The following is a 21,013-nucleotide window of genomic DNA, read 5'->3' as shown; positions in this document are numbered from 1 at the left end:
AGCCTACTGAGTTAACCAGCCAGCCCCTATAATTAAAAAAAAAAAAAAAAAAAAAAAAAAATTATAGCCATCCTAATGGTTGTGAAGAAGTGGTACCTCACTGTGGTTTGGGTTTGCCTTTCCCTAATGACTAAAGATGTTGAACATCTTTTTATGTGCTTGTTGGCCATTTGTATATCTTCTTTGGGGAGTGTTTAAGTCCTTTGCCCATTTTTAATTTGGGTGGTTTGTCTTTTTGTTGTTGAGTTGCAAGAGTTCTGTATATTTTCTGTAGAATAGGCCCTAATCAGATAAAAATATTTGCAAATATTTTCTCCCTTTCTGTACATTGTTTTCTTAGTCCATTTGTGCTGCTACAACAGAATAACTAAAACTAGGTAATTTATAATGAACAAAAATTTACTGGCTCACAGTTTTGGAGGCTGGGAAGCCCAAGATCAAGGTGCTGGCATCTGACTAAGGCCTTTTTGCTGCATAATCACCTGGCGGCAGGCAGGAGGGCAAAGAGGCAAAAGGGGGCCAAACTTGCCCTTTTTTTAATGGCATTAATCCCACTCATGAAAGCAGAGCTCTCATGGCCCTATCACCTCCCAAAGGTCCCAGCTCCTAACACTGCCACAATGGCAACCAAATTTCAATATGAGTTTTGGATGGGACAAACACTCAAACCATAGCAGTTGTCTTTTTGCTCTCTTGATAGTGTCATTTGATGCACAAAAGTTTTTAACGCTGATGAAGTCCTATTTATTTTTTCTTTTGTTGCTCATGCTTTTGGTATCATATCTAAGAATTAGTTGCTAAATCCCAGGTCATGAAGATTTACCCCTGTGTTTTCTTTTCATAGTTTTGTGGTTTAGCTTTTATATTTAGGCCCTTCATCCATTTTGAGTTGATTTTTTTACATGGTATGAGGTTCAACTTCATTCTTTTGTGTGTGACTACCTACTTATGCCAGCACCATTTGTTGAAGATATAACTCTTTCCCGATTGAATGGTCTTGGTACCTTTGTAAAAAATCAATTCATCATATATGTAAAGGTTTACTTCTGGACTCTTAATTCTATTCTACTGGTCTATATGTCTATTTTTATGTCATTACTATACTGTTTTGATTACTGTAGCTTTGTAGTAGTTTTGAAATCAAGAAGTGTGAATCCTCAAAATTTATTCTTCATTTTCAAGTTTGCTTTTGCTATTTGGGACTCCTTGAAATTCCACATAAATTTGAGGATCAGCTTTTCCATCTCTGCAAAAAAAAAAAAAAAAAAACCATTGGAATTTTGAAAGGGATTGCAATGAATTTGTAGATCATTTTGGATAGAATTGCCATCTTAACAGTATTAGGTCTTCCAATCCATGAATGTGGAATATGTTCCCATTTATTTAGGTCTTCTTTAATTTTTTCAGAAATATTTTTTAGTTTTCATTATACAAATATTTAACCTCCTTGGTTAAATTTATTCCTTAGATATTTTGTCCTTTTGAATGTTACTGTAACTGTATTTAGGTTTTTGAAAGCTATATTGAGGGCAGAGGACACCATGTGAGCAAGGGCAGGCAGAGAGATGTGAAATACCTCTGCATTAACGGAGCCATATCTAGCTGGGAATGGCTGAATCATCAGGTATGGTAGGGACAAGGGGAAAGAGTGAACAGGGAGAAGTGAATTGGGGGCCCTACGACCTATGAGACGTAATGGATAGCTAATTAGGGATTTGGGGTTCTCCCAGAAGTCTGGCTTTCTCCATATTTTGACTTCTTCCACTCCCTTCTGCCCTCTCAATCATAGCTGCTGACCTCGATGAAAAAACAAACCATCAGAAGGGAACTCCCTCATTTTCCACATACTACATCTATACCCTTATCTGCATCTGCATGCATGGACTCCTTCTCTCCCTGGTTACCAGGGAGTAGGTATTCCTTCTAGCAAAGGTTACTCTCTACTTGGCCACCAGGCACTCTACTTACTCAATACTTTGTGGCCTCAGATGTTCCCTTTCTCTCTTTATCATCACTGTTTCTCTCTCCATTGCTTCATTCCCATTAGTGTACATTAGTCTGTTATCCCCTATCTTAAAAACACTGTTTCTCAACCTGACAGCCCCCTCCAACAACCATCTCATTTCTCTGTTCTATGCAACAAAAGTTCTTGAAAGAGTTGTTTACACAAGTTTTCTCCACTCTTCAGTTCTTATTTATCTAAAAAATTCTGTTTTAATAGGTAATATATGCAAATAGAAATAGACTCCCTTCTGTTTCTGTACCCTAGCTATCAAGCTTTCCTACTTGGAGGCAACAACTATTAGTTTCTTACATAATTCTTTCAGAGATGGTCTATAAATTCAAACATACATATATAGTATTTTCAAATAAAAACATCATGCTCACATTATTCTAAACTCTTTTTGTTGGTCTATTTCTCCCTTCAGTTCTATCAATTTTCACTTCAAGGTTTTTGAAGTTCTGTTATTAGGCATGTAAAGATTTAGAATTGTCACAAACTCTTAATAACTTGACCCCTTTAGCATTATGAAAAAACTTCATTATCCTTGGTAATGTTCTTTGCTTTGAAATATATTTTGATTTAATGTAGTCATCCAGTTTTATTTTGATTAGTGTTAGTATGGTACATATTTTTCCATCCTTTTACTTTTAACTTATTTGTGTCTTTCATATTTAAAGTTCATTTCTTATGGTCAGCATATAGCTGGGTCTTACTATTTTTCTAAATTAATAGACCTTATTTTTGACACGAGTTTTAGGATTACAGAAAAACTGATCAGAAAGTACTGAGAGTCCCATATACTCTCTCCTCACCAGTGTCTCCTTTTACATCTTGTATTAGTGTAGTATATTTGTTACAACTGGTAAACTATTACTGATACATTATTATTAATTAAAATCCATAGTTTATGTTAGGGTTCACTCTTGTGTTGTACATTCTATGAGTTTTTATTTATTTATTTATTTTTAAATTTTATTTTGTCAATATACATTGTGGTTGATTATTGTTGCCCCTTACCAAAACCTCCCTCCCTCCTCCCTCTCCTCCCTCCCCCGACATTCTATGAGTTTTGACAGATGTTTAATGGCATATATCTACCTTTGCTGTATCATATAGAGTAGTGTCACTGCCCTAGAAATCCCCTGTGCTTCATCTATTCATCTCTTCCTCCTCCCTGAGTCCTTGGTAACCACTGATCTTTTTATTGCCTTTTTTGTTACAGTTAATAACTCTTTAAATTAAGTTTTCCTGTTTAAGTTAGTCTGTGGTTTTTTTCCCTTCTGCTTTAAATGAGACTAGTGCAAAGGTAGACTGCGACAAGTTTTAAAAAATCTCTAAAATAACCACTATAAAAATAAAACAAGTATAGTTCACAAGTCAACAAGAGAGTAAAATGAGACAAAAAATTAATCTATAAGAAGGTAGAAAAAGAGGAAAATGGGACAAAGGACAAATGGGAGCACTTGTTTTCCATATCTTTGAATGCCAAGCATTCAACCACATCACTGAATGTAAATGGTCTACACACCTCAATTCAAGGCACAGATTGTTAGATTTGATTAAAGAAAAAGGTAAGACCCTCAGCAAAAAAGATATATACATGGCAAATAAGCATATGAAAAGACGTTCAACATCATATGTAATTAGGGAATTGCAAATTTAGACAACAGTGATATATCACTATACACATATTAAAATGGCCAAAATCCAAAATACTGACAACACCAAATGTTGACCAGGATGTGGAGGAACAGGAACTCTTATTCATTGCTAGTGGGAATGCAAAATGGTACAACTACTTTAGAAGACAGTTTGGCAATTTCTTACAAAGCTAAACATAGTCTTATCATATGATCCAGCAATTGTCCTCCTAGGTATTTAGCTAAATGAGATGAAAACTTATGCCCACACAAAAATCTGCACACAAATGTTTATAGTAATTTTATGTATAATTGCCCCAAAGTGGAAGTAAACATGGTGTCTTTCAGAAGATGAATGAATAAATACACCGTATTATATCCAGATAATGGAATATTATTCAACAACAACAAAATGATCTATCAAGCTATAAAAAGACATGGAAGAATTTTAATTGCATATTTCTTAGTGAACGAAGCCAATCTGAAATGGCTAAATACTGTATGATTCTAACAATACAACATTCTGGAAAAGGCAAAATATAGAAAGGATAAAAAGATCAGTGGTTGCCAGGAGGGAAGGAGCAATGAAGAGGAGAATCACAGGGGATTTTCACAGTAGTGAAACTTTCTGTATGAGACTGTAATAGTGGATACATGGCAATGTGCATTTGTCAAAACTGTAGAACACTTACAGTTAACCCTAATATGAACTATGGACTTTAGTTAATAATGATCTATCAATGCTAGTTCATTAATTCTAATAAATGTACCAAGCTAATGTAAGATATTAATAATAGAAAAATGTTTGAGTGGGGAAAGAGGGGGTATAGGGGAACTCTGTACTATCTGCTCAATTTCCTGTAAAAGTAAAAGTGCTCTAAAAAATAGTCTATTAATTAAAAAAAAAAAAAAACCCCAGCTATCTTACAAGGCTCTCTGTCAAAAAGAATATCAAAGCTAATAATATCAGACCACATAAAAAATAACAATAATGAAAGCACTACATTGTATATTTGTTACAGTTAAGACCGACCTTAGGGGAAAATTGATAGACATAAATGTACACAGTAATAAGAAATATGACTATAAATAAATTAAGCTCCAACTGTAGAAATTAGAATGAGAACAGCATATAAGACTAAAAAAAGCAGAAGGAAGAAATTCAAAAGCAGGAACTGAAGAATCAGAAAATAGAAAAATGCTAGAAACAATAAATATGAATGCAAGAACTGGTTCTTTGGAAAAATAAATAGTAAATGAGGCAAACTGTTAGCTTACAGAAGGAACTGGATGGCTGAGGAAGGGGGTGGATAGGAGATTTACTTTAAAAGTTTATTTATTATTATTTATTATTTATTTATTATTAAATATTTCAAACATACCAAAAAGTACAAACAATAAGGTAAGGTATACCTGTGAAGCCACCAACCCAAAACCATCACCTCTTTGTTCTCTATTACATCTCCTTCCAGCTCACCGCTATCTTGAAATTTTAGTTTATAATTATTCCAATGCATTTCTTTATAATTTTATAACTTACATATGCCCTTAAAATTTATATTATTTTGCATTTTTTTGAATTATAGAAATGTTATTTTATCCTACTCATTTTTCAACCTGTGTTTGCTTAACCCTGTTTTTTATTTTTTTATTTTTGGCGATTGGCCGGTACGGGGATCGGAACAATTGACCTTGGTGTTACAACACCACGCTCTTATCAACTGAGCTAACCGACCAGTTACCCCTGTTTATCCATCTAAAAAACACTACGACTAGCGTTAGTAGCTATAACACTAGGTCATTCCATCTGCTAGAAGCCCGGCCGATTAGCTTCAGGGTTACAGGTTCAGAACTCCATACTGGCCAACCGCCAAAAAAGAAAACAAAAAAGTCCATTCTACCTGCTATATACTATTATCTACATACATCACCATTTACTTATTTATTCTGTTAATATATTATGAGGATACTTCATAAAGTTCGTGGGAAAATAGAATTGAAAGATAATACGAGTTCTTCCTCGGGCTTTTTGAAGTACCCTCATCAGTTTCCTGCTCTTTTGCAACTATAACGTGCTGTAAACATTCTCGATCAGTAGGTATTTCTTTGGGTACATGTCAAAGAAGTTTCCTAGAAGAGGGACGGTAGACACATGTCATTTTACTTGCTATTTCCTAATTGCTCTCCCAAGGGCTGTGTCAATTGAGGCTCCCAAACCAGCTGCGTATAGTCCCATTTGCTCTAATGCTCATCGACAACTGACAGGGAGGCTTACTTGTCACTCTACCTCCTTTTTACTGTTCACGGCACTTCACGTTATATGATCCTTATATTTTATTTCAATTAATCCTCACAGTCCGCCTATGGGTTAGGTATTAGTCTTCACATTTTACAGATGAGAAAACAAAAAATCTCTTTGTTTACTGAGACAAGTTTCTCTTCTTTTTAAAACAATGTCTTACTTTTCAACCTCGCTCACTGCATCTTTTTTGCTCCTAGCGCTGGAGAAGCTATGTTTTGGAGGGTATACCGGGCCGGGCATCCAGAGCTGGCAGCATTAAGGCCTATTCCGAAGTCAGCCACCTTTGTGGCCGTTACAGACCTTCGTGGCTCTGTAACGCGGTAGAACGGCAAGGTTTGGACCACTGGAGACTCCGTAATCTCCTCCTCTCCTCCTCCCCCCTCCCGTGTTGCGTACAGAGGGTGCCTTCCGCCGCTCTGGAGAAGGCGGGGTCGCGACTGTAGGCAGCAAGACGCGTTGGGATTGGTCGAGGCTTGCGGCGCTCGCGGTCGGTCACCGGAAGTGGTGCCGCTTCTCTCTCCTGAGCCATTGTCGCCGAAGTTGGAGTGCTGCCCCGGAAGACCTACCCCAGTCCCCCGCCCGCGGCAAACATGGCGGTGGACTCGGCAATGGAGCTGCTATTTTTAGATACTTTTAAACACCCGAGCGCTGAGGTAAGGCTTGGCGACTTCATTCCGACCCTGCTTCTCGACTTGGGGATCTTTACAAAAAAAATCAGGCCTGTTCGACTTTTTCTCCTTCGGGTCGCCGCTGTAATTCCTCTCAAACACCCTCCCTCCCCCCAGCGGTGTGAACATCGCGTCTGAGGGAGGGTGGTGGCAGCCCCTTCATTTCCCTGCTTCAACTTGGGTCCCATGTGTCTTTGGTCAAGTTGGCTGCCCTGTTTGCATTACTTTTTTTTTTCTCTTTTTTTTTTTCCTGTCAGCTTTGGACCATGAGAAAGATTCTCAGGTTTACCTCAGGTGGCGTTTGGGAGGGGTCTTGGGCAGCTTGTGTTTGACAGTAGTGAGGGGGTCTGAGCAACTCGCTCTGGCTTCGTGATTTCTGAGTTATGACGTTTCTAAATCCTTCCCTTAGGTCGCTTTTCTAACGGGAGTTATGTTGCCCAGTTGTGACACTCATTCGGTTTAGGATTGCGGCGTTCTTCAGTTTGTGCTGAAACTTTAATACTTATCTCTTGGAAACATTTCACGTATTAGGATTTGAGAAGCTTACACGGAAATCTGCGATATATAAATTGTGTATAGCTGGTTAACTAAAGGTTTACAAAAGCCGGCCAAAAAACGAACTTTAACGAAGTCCACAGAGAAATAGAAAAAAAAGCAAACCTTACATTTCTCCATCTTAATGTAAACTTAATTAATTTAGAGAACTGTTCTTTCTTCGGAGTTGACTTTTCCTTCAGTTTTTATTGAGCCTGTTCTTGTTTTAAGCTACATGAGTGTAGGCAGAGTCTGTTGTTCTCAGCTTTATCTCCAGTGGCTAGGACAGTATCTAGCAAAATGTAGGTGTTCAATAAATACTTGATTGAAAAATGTTTTTATGAAGTAGTAATGATAGTAGGTAGTGGTTGTATCTTAATGCTTTTCTTGGCAAAATAAAAAGTTGGCAGCCTTGACATTCTAATTTAACGAATAAGTTATAGGTTTGTAAAAGTCAAAAGTTTTATATCCTTGGATTAGCATATCTTATTGATAAGGAATTAATTTATGATCTCACATTTCATGTGGGTCAGTTAGCTCTGTTTGTTCAATGACTTTACTTCTCTGACTGTAATTCCAGCTAGGCTTTAGAAAACTCACAATCAAGGCAGTAGTGGGATCAGAGCAAACCTATCATGTGTACAGAAATAGAAAAAAGATAAAAATGAAAGAAAGAAGCATATGGTGAATTAGTTCACTACTATTCCAGTCTAGGAACATTGACATTTATTCATTTATTGTATATTTAATCTATTATTCTTTCATGCATTCTTAGACAAATATTGAGGACCATGAAAGGGTAGGGTAGGTAGTAAGTATGTTCTTCTGGGGGTGATTGGGGAAGGTTTAGTATAGATCACATTTGAACTCAGTCTTGAAGGAGGAGTAGGGATTTGTGGGTGATATGAAATATTGAAATGTTCTCAAGAAGTTTATAAGTAAATATTGGAGACTAGGTTCACAAAATTATTATTCAAGTTAGAATGTGATGAATGTACAAAGAGGCACAGTGGGATTTTTTGGGGGGTTTATCATCTTTGTTTCCAAAATGCCCATCAGTGTCTGACATGTATCAGAAGAGGAAATGTTTCACAGTTGTAGCTGGAAAAAGAGGGCATTCTAAGGAGGAGTTGGTCACTTGTTAGGATATGATGAAAGTAGTAGTGTGCAGGGGCACCTGAAGGGCAGTTCAGAGCCAGACCATGGAGCTCCTTGAATGCTCAACAAAAGAGTGTGGACTTTATTATGTAGGAAGTGGGTAGTTGTTGTTGTTGTTTTGGTGGCCAGGCCTTGCGGGGGATCTGAACCCATGACCTTGGTGTCATAAGGCTGAGGTCTAACCAACTGAGCTAAGCGGCCAGCCTGCAGTGGGTAATTTTTGAGCAGGAATATTATATGATTAGTACAATACATTAGGTAGATTAATTGATCAGTAATACCTGAAATGGTTCAGAGAAAATAGAAGGGGCAAAATCAGGAAGAAAAAGTGAGATGTAATGAATACTTGAGTTAGCAGATGGGCAGTAACAATTGTTAGCATTTATTAAATGCTTATTTTGTGCCAGGAACAGTGCTTTGGTAACTTAAGTAAATTATCTCTGATCCTTCCATCAGTTTTGAAAGGTAGTCCTCCATATTTCATAGGTAAGAAAGCAACATGAGACGTTAGGGTATTTTTCTAAAGTGGCATAGCCAGATTAAGACACACCAGCACACATTTTCCTAGCTCTAAAGCTGTGCTATGTTGTGTCCCAGTGGGACTAAATAGGAGAGGATATATGCAAGATAAATTTTGGATGTAGCATTGACAGAATGGCAACTGATTGTGTGAGGGGGAAGGAGTAGTTAAAAATGATAGAATTCTAGTTTTAGAGGCTAGAGAACTGTTGGGGCCATTGATGGTAACAGAAAAGTCTGGAGGTGGGTTTGATGGGAACAAGATAATTTTAGTTTTTTGATGTGTTTGGTGGTAAGCCAGATAGATATACAAGTAAAAACAAAACAAAAAATGAAACCTATTGCCCTTTCAAAGGAATTTGTAATCTGGTGGGGAAGACAGACTTTTATTAACGTTCCACAAGGGGAATCCTTAAAGGAGTGTGAGTGGTGGTGCTAAATGAATTACAAATTGTGTGTGTAGTTTGTATGCCAATTTTTAAAAAATTAAATAAATGTCATTTTAGTATATTTAAATTTTATTATAGAAAAATTAGAAAATACAGAAAAACACAGGCTTTCATAGTCCCACCATTTTTAGTCCCAGCTATCAACAGCTTTCTTTTTTTCTTTTTGTATTCTATTTTATTTTATTTATTTTGCCAACAGTCTCCTCTCCCTCACATAAAGAATTGCTATCCATTTATAAGGCCAGTTCACTTATTTCAGAAAATAAACAGTTAAACTTATTAACAGAGCATTTGATTATGGGGAAATAGTGTTCTAACAAGTAAAAAAACACTTAACATTAAAAATCAAGAATGCAACGTAAAACTCTAATATTAACATATAGTAAGAAAAAATTGTTTAAAATCATATTTAAGCAAGACTTTTTTTTTTTTTTTTTTTTTTAAATTTTATTTTGTCGATATACATTGTAGCTGATTAATGCTCCCCATCACCAAAACCTCCCTCCCTTCTCCCTCCCCAAAGCAAGACTTTTTGATAAACTAGTGTATGAGTGGAGAGCCATTGTATTTTGATATCCCTTTTAAGTGAATTAATTTCCTTTCTCTATTTCTTTCCCCAAACCCTCTTATAATCAGCCCTTACTTTGTATTTTGTAGTTATAATTAACAGGTTTCTCTATATTAATTTTTCCAAATCCTCTAGTGAATATGATTATGCTTAAATGTATATATGTTTACCACCTGTATTAACGTTCTGATACTATAATACTGTTTTGTGGTTTCTTTTTTCGCCTAACAATGTGTATCAAGAAATACATTTTAAAAATAAGCTTCATTTTTAAAAACTTTCTTTTTTTTTTTTTGACTGGTTTATACGTGTATGAGGTACAAATTCAAAATGTCCGAAAACGTATACAGTAAAAAATAAGTCTTTGTCTCATCCCTGTCCCCTAGCCATCCTTTTTCTCTCTTAGATATTCTATATATTACCTTTTTTTTATTGGCTGCATAATATTTCTTTAAGTGGTAATGCTATTATTTATCTAGTGATTTCTCATATATGTAGATTTCTGACTTTTTACAAACAGTACTGTAGTATTCTTGTAGCTAAATTATTTATAATCTTTAATTATATTTTTAATATTGCTTTCCAGAGTAGAATTGCTTGGTTAAAATATGAGTACAGTCTTAGGGAAGTGGTTGATGCTAGAAACTCCTTCATTTTAGATCATTTTAATGTTTCTTTAGGAAACTGATTTGGAACTGATCTGCAGAAGTGATAATGGAAGTGGTAGGAATAGCTAAAGAGGAGGGTAGAAAGAGAAGAGAACATAGTTGCAGGGATATAGAAGAGTAAGGAGAAGGAGATAGCTATACTATGAAGAAGAAATAACTTCTGCAGATAAATGTGGCTCAGACTCCTGGAATCTGACCAATCTATCCTTCACATTCCTGTTACTTCCCTGATCATAAATCTTTCGTGATTTCCCATTATCACCCTAGGCCTTTTTATTAAGTACCTGTTAAAAGTTCTTCATTCACTGAGTTCATTAATTCAAGATAATATGAATATACAATAAACTAAGACTTGGTTCTTGTCCTCTAGAAACACATGCTCTAATGGGAGAGATAAAAGCAATTACAGTTCAGTTTTGATAAAGGGACTTTGGGTTCACAAGGGAGAGGCATCTAAAACCAGTTGATCTGGCTCTGCTTTCAAGAGAAAGTTGACATCTAAAGGGAATTGAGACTGAGGTGTGTGAGGGGATTCTAAGCACAGAGAACAGCATGAGTAATGACATGAAGATGAGAAAGAGTGTGTTATTTTAGGTTTATAAGTTTGCAGTGATAAAGAGGCGAATCTTGTTTATAAGACCTAGGAATTTGGCTAGGTAGCAGTAAGGAACAAGGAGAATGATAACATTTATATTTTAGAAAGACCACACTGCATTGGGAGAATGGGTTGGTGGGGGGCAAGAAAGAAGCACAAAACCAGTTAGGATCCTATTGATGTCATCCAGATTAGAATGGTATGGTATATAGAACTAAAGGAATGACAGCAAGAATGGAGAGAAATACACAGATTTGAGAGCTGTTTAGAGGTTTAATAAATAGGACTTGGTATTTGAAGGGATGAATGGTTTAGATGAGAGAAAATGAGAAGCCAGGGATGATAATGGCTTGGGCATTGTGTGGATGGTGGTGCCATCACTGAATTTAGGAGTTCAGTTTTGGACTTGCTGAGTTTGTGGTGCCCAAGGGACATTCAGGTGGAGATGTCTAGTAGTTGGATATAGTGGTCTGGGGCTCAGGAGAGAAATCCTAGGTGGAGATACAGATTTGGAGTTGTCTTTTGGCTGTGGATGGAAATTTTATTTCTTGTAATTCTGTTAATTGTGCTCAGCTACTCTGCCTTACTTTTCTCCCTTGTTTTGCCTTCTAGCCATTGTGAACTATGTTTGCAGTTTCTTGAACTTTCCAAGTTCCTATTTGCATTCCTTTTGTACATGTTCTCTTTTTGCCTAGAAAACTCTTCCTTCTTCCTCTCTTCCACTGAATCTTGATTTCCTTGAAGACTTAGTTCAGGTGATACTTCTTTTGGGAAACCTTCCCTGACACTCCTCTTCTCCCCCGACAAATGTTTGCCCATAATCTAAGGTAAATACCCCTCTGAGTTCTTATAGCACCCTGTGTGTGTCTGTATCATGGCAATTTATCTATTTGTCTACCACGATAGATTGATTATTCCTTGATGGCAGAGATTATGTCTTGTCTTTATATCCTCAGAACCTAGCATACCTTGGAATATAATAGACATTTAATAAGTGTTTAGAAATAAATATTTAATAAAAGTGGTAGCAGCTAACACTGAAACTGTTTTATTTAGAAACCAAATAGATTTCGAAAGGCTGTTTGTAAATCTTAAAGTTCATTTTTTTTTTAAGTCAACAGTGATTATATCCTAACTACTACTAATACCATTCATTAGTGTAGGGTAGGATGGAGGAGGGTAGAGTTGATAAAGTTTTGGCCTAAGCTTCTTTTGTGTGTATAAATGAGAATTTATAACTATGTGAACAAAAGAATTTCTATATTTTATGCTTTTTAAGTAGAAGAGTTTGTTACTGGAAGGAAACACAACATCAAAGTTTGAGGCAAAATGCTTATTTCTTTTATGTAAATCTACTGTGGTATTTGTTGAATGCCTAAAGTATATTTGTAATAATTAGGGTACAAGTTCAGCTGCTGTAACAGAAGCCTAAATAACAGTGGATTTAGATAAGATGGAATTTTCTCTTTCAATAATCTGTTTGAAAATAACGTAGGGCTAGTATGTCAGGCTCAGGCTCTTTCTTTATTGTTCCTCTGCCATTCTTAAGGTGTTGCCTACGTGTTTTCCCAATAGCGCACCACAGCATCTTTTCTAGAAAGGCAGCAGAGTATTGGAAGAAAAGGAGGAAGGAGGGTCTGGAAGTCTGAACCTTCCCTTTAATGGCATGACCCAGTGTTGCCTATGTCATTTCCATTTCCATCCTATTGATCAGAACATAGTAATCACATGTTCACACTGGCTTCTGGGAGTCTAGGAAATAGTCTTTAGTTCACTTGTGCCTAGCTAAAACTTCTCTAGAAGAAGATGAAAATGGGTATTGAAGGACAACTAGCAGTCACCCTCAGTTTGCCTTCATCCTGTTTATTTTATACCTTTGAGAGTTTAAAGTACATTTGAATAGAAAACATATTAAGATTTTTACACCTATATATTTAGTTATAACCTCTAAGTTTAAAATTAAAAATTAAGAAGTCATCCTCTTGTATTTCAGAAAAGGGTAACTTGAACATGTTCTTTTGGTCTGTTGATATACACAATATTCTTTGCAGCTTGGAGACTCAGTCTTTCTAGATGTGAATAATGTGAACCATTCTCATGATGAACTTTGACCATTAGGTGATAATGATTGACTGAACTACTGGGAAAAGTTGATGTAAAATAGTCCAGAAACAGCATGAAAATTCTTTTTTTATTATTGACCACAAGAGCTGCATTTGTCTAATCATGTGTCATGATATACAGAGATAAGTATAATTTATACTACTTATTTCATTTATTATGATAAACTCTTAGTCTGTGGGTTTTTTTAAATTTCAGAGGGAGTTTACCTCAAGTTTTCAGTACCTGAATGGCTTTCCTGGTATTAGTTGGTATGTAAGTTTAGCAAAGTAAGCTAATCTAAGTACAGATCTGCAGTCTCTTATCTCTAATTCAGAAATTCAAACATGTCAGAAAAATCTGCCCTGAATTAATTTTGCCATGCAACCTGATCTGAACTGACAAGATGCTAGTTATAATCTTTGTTTAGTGTGAATGTTGATATATGTGGCTGCAGAAATACTAATGTTTTGATGATAAGGTACTACCCCAGAAGCCACTTGGGATCTTAAGAAATATGCAGTGTTTGTATCATATACCCTTTCTAAAAATCCAAAAAGTCAGGATTCTGAAAGGCATTTGGCTCCAGAGGTCTCAGATAAGAGATTGTGTGTCTATAATGGTCTAAGCAGGGAGGTAGATACACTACAGAAAATGTTATACAAATTGAGAGACTGGGTGCATTATATCATCAGCTATTTTTTAGAAAGTGATTTATACAGCGTAAATAATATAATAACTTTATAAATATATTTAATGATATGGAGGTTTTTTCAAGGTTATTTTGACATTCTGAATGAAAAAAATGAAATAGAAGATGAGTAAATTTTGAATAAACAGTGTTTTGCTTATAGTATTCCCTCCCCCCCTTTTTTTTAAAGCAAAGTTCTCATATAGACGTGGTTCGTTTTCCATGTGTGGTTTATATCAATGAAGTCCGAGTCATACCTCCAGGAGTAAGAGCCCATAGTAGCCTGCCTGACAGTAGAGCATATGGGTAAGTCAACTCTACTTTTTGAAGTATTTTTTGACTAAAGATTGTCTTCAAAACATATTCTTAAATTCAAAAATATAAGATAATATTTTGCCAGTAATAAAACCCTGAAACTTTATTCAGTTATGGCTATGCTGCATCGTAATTGACTCTAGGTTTTCTATATAATGTATATGTCATCATAAACTGGAAAACAGTAATTGTTTGACCTAAGTAGTAGGTAAGATTTTTCTTTTTTTTCCCTTTATTCTTAAAGACTGATTAATAAACTTTTTAAAAAAAGCATCTTCATACATGCATTGTTTAAAACGTTTATTTTTAACTTTAGAAAAGCAACCAATTAGAGCGTGGTGCTGTTAACCCCACAGTCAAGGGTTGGATCCCCATACTGGCCAGCCACAAAAACAAAAAAAAAACAAAAAAGAAAAGCAACCAATTAAAGTCTTTTAATAAAATGGTGTAAAAAGATAAGAAATAAAATGAAACAAGCCTCTGATTTAAATTTTATTGTATTACCAAGTTTGTGGGGTTCTGTAAAGATTATGTGCAAATTTTTCATAACATTAAAATTGGGAGAAAATGGCCTAAAAACCCAAACAACCGTGTAATATATTCCAAAACAAAGCATCAAGGTTTGTGAGGAGACTAGCAAGGTAGGAAAACTTGTGTGATGATCACAATGGAGAGCCAAGTGCTATGTAGTAAAAATGGACCTTTAAAAATTAAAGCCACTAATTTTCAACCACAAACACTTCAAAATTATTAGTAACTGTTGCCAAAGAAATAGTGAAACCAAGTTTCCTGGGGTTAAAAAAATTTTAAAACACCGCAATCTCAAATAATGAAATAAAACAAAGTTTGGTGCAAACCTGAGAGGATTGAGCCTACCAGAATCTTTCACCAGGATAAGGGTAAACCAACTGCATTTCTAATCTATACTTCAAAAGCAGTGCTTCAGGATTTTTCTTTATTCATACTTTTTTTAACTAGTTAGTGGAAATAGTTTTATATTTTTTACAATATTCTGGGTGGTATAATAAAGTAGATGAAGTATTTTTAACCTAACTTTTCCCTTGGAAATGAATATAAATTAGTTTGAATATGTAGAAATGTGTTTTTTATTACATTATTTTATGGTATCAGTTTTCATGACTTAATAGTGATCTTCTTAGCCTGATGCATGTATTTTTTAATAAATTTGTACCTTCAAATTAGCCATTAGTTGTAATTAGTAAGCAATTATTTGATGCTTTCTTTCTTAGGTTCTGTGGGAAATAAAATATAAGACATGGTTTCTGATATGGAGTTATAGATGGAATTTGGTATTGTAACATGAATAAATCACTATCTTCTTACCTTGATTATATGAGTTGGCGATATAGGCCATATTTTAGCTGTGGAAACATGAATATATAAATAAATACATCTTACATGAGTTTTTAGCTTATAGCCTGGGTATTAGTTTTATGTATTAATACCACATTTCATTTTGTGTATGCTACGGATAACTGAGTTTTGTGGTTGTTATGGGACAAATTCAGAGTTAAGGGCTCATTTTTTCATAATTGTGAAAAATAGTTGGTTATTTGTAGAAATAGATATGAAATCTTCAAAGGTGCCATTTGAAAATTAAAACATACAAAACAAAACATTTTTATACTAAGGGATCATTATAATTGACTTCATATATTTTTTTCATGTTTGATAAAATTAAAACTCATGTTTTCTTACACATTTCTTCCTTTTTTTCCTATAAAGGGAGAGGTATGTAGAATGGGAGAGATGGGGTAATGATAGTATATCCAACAGTCTTCTCTAATTGTACTGCTTTTTTTTTTTGAAGCCAGTCAAATTTGGCAGTTGGGCGGTTGTATACCAACTTTAGTGACACAGTAGTAACTATAAACATTAGTTAATAAGTTCTGATAACCCCTAATGTTGGACCAGCCAACTGCATTTGATTAAAAAGGCCTATTAGTTATCTATTGCTCCATAACAAATTACAACAAATTTAACAGCCTAATACTAAACATATATTATCCCACATTGTTTTTGAAGGTCACTGGAAATGGCTTAGCTGGTTCAGGTTCATTCATGATGTTGTAGTCAAGATACAGGCCGGGATTGCAGTCTCAGAAGATTTAAATGGTGGTGTAGAATTTGCTAGAAGCTCACTTGTGGCTGCTGGCAGGAGGCTTCCATTCCTTGTCAGGAATATTTCTCCATGGGAAGCCCCATGTCTTCCCCCAGAGTGAGTGATCCTAGAGTGAGAGAGCATGCCCAAGAAGGAAGCCACAGTTAATGAGTTTTATAATTTAATACTGGAAGTGACATACTATTGTTTTTACCTTATCCTATTGGTTACATATTCTACTGGTACAGTATGGGAGGGGATTACACAGGATGCGAATACCAGAAAGGAGGGGTCATTGGGGGCCATCTTGGACGCTGGCTACCAAGTGGGCAAAATGGATCTCTGCCATTATTACATTTTCCCTCTTCTTATCTCTCTTCCTTTTTCTTAGCTGGGGTTGAGTAGCTTTTAATGTTTTAATTAGTTCAAAATTTGAAAAGTATCAGAAACAACTTTATACATGATTAATATGTTATAGTACAGTAAAATAAATATTAACACTGTAGTACAAATGTAAAAGTTAGGAAACCTAGAATCTCAAGGTTGAAAATAATGTTAGAGATCAAATGATATTTGTGCAGCATACTTTGCAATAATGTTTTTTATCATTATAAAATTCAGAAATGCATAGGTAAGATTAAAATCCCTGTAATCCCTCCATCCCAAGAGAATCCTAACAACATTTGATGTATTTTTTAATGTAATTGTGTGTTTGTTAAAATATATATGAGGGTACTTCAAAAAGTTCGTGGAAAAATAAAATTAATAGATAATATGAATCTTTCCATGAATTTTTTGAAGACCACTCGTATATGTGTATATATGTATATACACGTATGTGTGTTTGTATATATATATTTTGTTACTTTTTGTAAATGTGGTATTTCATGTGAGGTTAGGTTTTTTGGAGTCACCAAGTTGCAATGTAAAAGTCTTGTGCAGTCAGATTACCATTGACATTTTAAATTGCTGTTCAGTGACCAGGACCTGAGCCTTTGGGGACACAAATGTAAAGAATTTGCCCTTCAGCCCTTTATCCTTTCTTGAGATATTAGAGGCCAGGGTCTATTTTGAAGACAGTACGAGAGGTAGAGACGAAAGTTGTTGGGCACATATAGGTGAATTCGGGTAAGGTAAATGTATGCACTTCTCTGACCCTACTGTGTACTGTTTTGTATATTCCTTTATTTTCATTTAAATCATGTCAGGAATACTTTCACATCATTAAATGTTATTTGAATAGATGATTTGTAATAGCTGCATAGTCTGACAAATAACTATACTGTGATTTTTTTGACTAGTTCCTTACATGGGGACCATTAGGTGGTTTTTATTTTTATGTTTTGGACGGCTGGCCGGTACGGGGATCCGAACCCTTGACCTTGCTGTTATAATGCCACATTGTAACCAACTAGGCTAACCAGCCAGCCCCATTTCATGGTTTTTAGTTCTCAAATTACAAGTAATATTATGATGAATATCCTGTTGAAAAAAATCTTTGTTTCCATATCAGTGTTTCCATACAAACACTTCGTAGAAAAAAGTGGATCAGATGGTGTGAACATTTTTCAGCCTCCTGAATTTTATTACCACGTTGCCTTTCAGAATGATTGCACCTGTGTACTTTTAACAGAAGTGCATGAGGGAATATCTTTGATAGTACTCTGGACATTATACTTTCTATCTTTTGGATTTTTATGTAAATGAACAACAACAAAGCATGTAGTGTTTAAAGTTAAGCTTTTAATTGAGCCTAAGGAATTTCAGCTAAGGGTGCTGTGATACAGTACTTTTACATCAATTGTAGCAAGATTTCAGTCAAGTCAAATTAAATAGTCTTTAATCTCCTGTATAATCTACAAAAAAAATCCAAAATCTTTGTCTAAGCTGCTGCTATACAAAATTTGATTTAGACTTTAAATCACAACTTAAGGCTCTGATGCTAAAATTATTGTTATAGTCTTAGATTAATGTGGATTAACTTGAAAGCAAATTGTAATTGTAATATACAGCTTGAAGTTAGTTAACTCCTGAAGATACTTGATGACTAAAATTTTATTTTCAGTAATACGTAAAGTGAACAGTTGGCTACTTGAGCATTGGATGTGAATAAAATTACATAAAATATCATACTTAACTATATATTTTTGTTATTTAAATTTTAGGAATATTATATCCTACAACTAGAATTGCCCTTAACTTTGTATTTACTATGTTTTTTGTTTTAATTCAAGAATTGGTTGTTACGAAGGCTGACATTTCAACTTTATTTCATTCACAGGGAGACATCACCACACACATTTCAATTAGACTTATTCTTCAACAATGTAAGCAAACCAAGTGCCCCAGTTTTCGATAGATTGGGAAGGTATGTACCTGCTAGGTAACTTCACCAGAAACTCATTAGTTAGTAAGCAAAACCTTTTTATTCTTGAAGAAAAAAGGTTGTATATGGTGGTAGACCCAAGAACTCTGGATTTAATTTTATTAATTTGGAATATTAAAGAAATGTCAAACCTCTAAGGAGATGTTGAGTTTATTTACAAAATAAAAACGTAAATGTGTGAAATAGTAGCTATCTTTTGTTTGCATTTTTACTCATGTATGCATTTCTTATGCACATAATATTATCTCATGGTTTGATAGTAATCTTCTAATTCGGAAAGGATTGCTGCTTTTTTTTTTTTTTTTTTTTGGCAGCTGACCAGTACGGGGATCCGAACTGTGACCTTGGTATTATAAGGCTGCGCTGTAACCAACTGAGCTAACAGGCCAGCCCTGCTTTTTAATTCTTAAAAAAATTATACAAACACATTGGAAGCTAATATTTTGTATGTGTCTCTTATTTCATTACACTACTGCACAATTTAAAATTCTATAGCCACATTTTGAAAAATGAGATTTTTGTTCTTAGATATTTCCTTTTTGGATTATCTAATACATGCTTGGTATTATTAAAAATGATTGTTGTGATGTCTGCAAACAAATGTCTGCAAACAAAGTGGCCATAAATAAGTTTACATAGAATTCATTTATTAAATAAAAAAATGAAAAGGCAGCTTAAAAATGGAAAATATTTCTGTTCCTGTCAGGAATTAACCGTTTCTTAGGCTTCAGTCATTCTGTTATTGATTCTTCTCTCATTTATTAAATTATATTGACAATTTAACCTTTATTTAAATGAAGGGAAACCTAGGTAATCTGAAGCAGCTGATTTTTAGTATTTTATAATATTTTTCTTATGTCAATACCTACCTGATAAAAATAGGTGCTTCTTTTGATATTTTGGTCCTACTGTACATTTTTGTAAGACTGTAATGTAATCGTTCTCTACTCTGGCTATATATTAGAATTACCTGGGATGCTTTTAAAAAAATACTGATGTCCATACTCACCCTAAACCAATTAAATCAGAATCTCTGGGGGGTTTGATTTACACTTTTTCTTGATAACATTTTGGGAAAGTAAATTAAATCTAAATTTTGTGGCTTATTAAATCAAAAATCTAGCATTTGGTTATGTCAAAATATTTGAATCTAGAAAGACTTTATGAATTGTGATGGTCAGTGTTTGAGCCTGTATATTTATTCCTACTCTTTTGGCAGCCTGGAATATGATGAGAATACTTCCATCATCTTTAGACCCAACTCAAAGGTAATTGTAGAAGTCATTTTTCAACTTGTCACCACTGTTTGTTCTCACTTTCATTCTAAGTTTTTGATCCACTCAAATCAGTGTTGGAGAATGTCAGCTTATTTGGTTCTAGTGCAGCAGAATGTCATCATTTCTCGTCTGATTCTTCTTGCATCAAGAAGCTATTTTAATGGAGCAAAGACGTTGTAATGTCACTCTCTACTTGTAAAGATCTTTCTTCCCCTAACTTTATATTTGATTCAGGAAGAGGCCAGCATTTGTGCTTTACCTTCTTTCATTTAGGTAGGCAAGTTCAGAAGATGATAGACAGGTAAATTGTTATTAGACACTACTGTGCCTTAAGTAAGATTTCTAAAAAGAATACATATGTCACGTCTTTCTTACTAAAAGAAAGACTACACGTCTTTCTAAAGTATGCATTTCTTCTTGATATATACCAAATGGCATTCTAGAAGCTCTAATGGAAGATCTGAAATGCAAAAATAATTGTGATCTAGTATGGGACTACTGAGCTTGCTGTTTAATTTTTTTAGGGGCATGAGTATTTAATCCTCTGCAACCTGTGTAGACTAAAAGTTATCTTCCTTATCTCTTTATTTTCTTTACAGTGGGATTTTGGGTTACAGTCTGTCAATCCCTGGTAATACTCTTTGAGCCTGTTCTGGTCCCTGTTTCCCTGTACAGTCTAGCAAGGAGAATAATAATTTCTTTCTTCCTTATTTTGCCTGCAGAAGGTGCCCCCGTAACACTTACTACTTCATCTTTACCCAGTATGTTGGAGTGTAAAGAACTCGGAAGTCAGGGGCTTTGGTTTCTAGTGTAGGTTCTTTTTCAGAAACTGATTTTCTTATTTGTTAAAAGGGAATGATAGTATTTGGTCTAAGTACCTCTCATAGTTATTGTGAAGATCTACTGATTAATGTAAGTAAGATTTGAAAAGCATAAAATTGTTATTTTTATTTTATAAGGAAATATTGAAAGTTATTGGCATTGATAAAGTCTTTGATCTTTTTTGGAGAAAGTTT

The 21,013-nt window shown here is 34.8% G+C and overlaps 1 protein-coding gene across 2 annotated transcripts in view; it reads left to right on the top strand.

Moving 5' to 3' along the window:
- The first annotated feature begins 6,526 nt into the window (after positions 1-6,526).
- Positions 6,527-21,013, top strand: part of VIRMA (vir like m6A methyltransferase associated) — a 63,349-nt gene continuing 48,862 nt past the window's right edge. The window contains exons 1-4 of one of the 2 annotated variants that reach the window (XM_063079772.1): positions 6,527-6,600; positions 14,088-14,203; positions 18,616-18,702; positions 19,940-19,988. In XM_063079772.1, coding sequence (XP_062935842.1) covers positions 6,538-6,600; positions 14,088-14,203; positions 18,616-18,702; positions 19,940-19,988 — 315 coding nt within the window. In that variant the 5' untranslated portion in view covers positions 6,527-6,537. The remainder of the gene's footprint in view (positions 6,601-14,087; positions 14,204-18,615; positions 18,703-19,939; positions 19,989-21,013) is intronic. The other variant, XM_063079773.1, reaches the window with a different exon arrangement.

This window comes from Cynocephalus volans, chromosome 15 (genome assembly GCF_027409185.1).
Source record: "Cynocephalus volans isolate mCynVol1 chromosome 15, mCynVol1.pri, whole genome shotgun sequence".
Lineage (NCBI taxonomy): Eukaryota > Metazoa > Chordata > Mammalia > Dermoptera > Cynocephalidae > Cynocephalus > Cynocephalus volans.
This window is presented reverse-complemented; position numbering and strand designations above follow the sequence as displayed.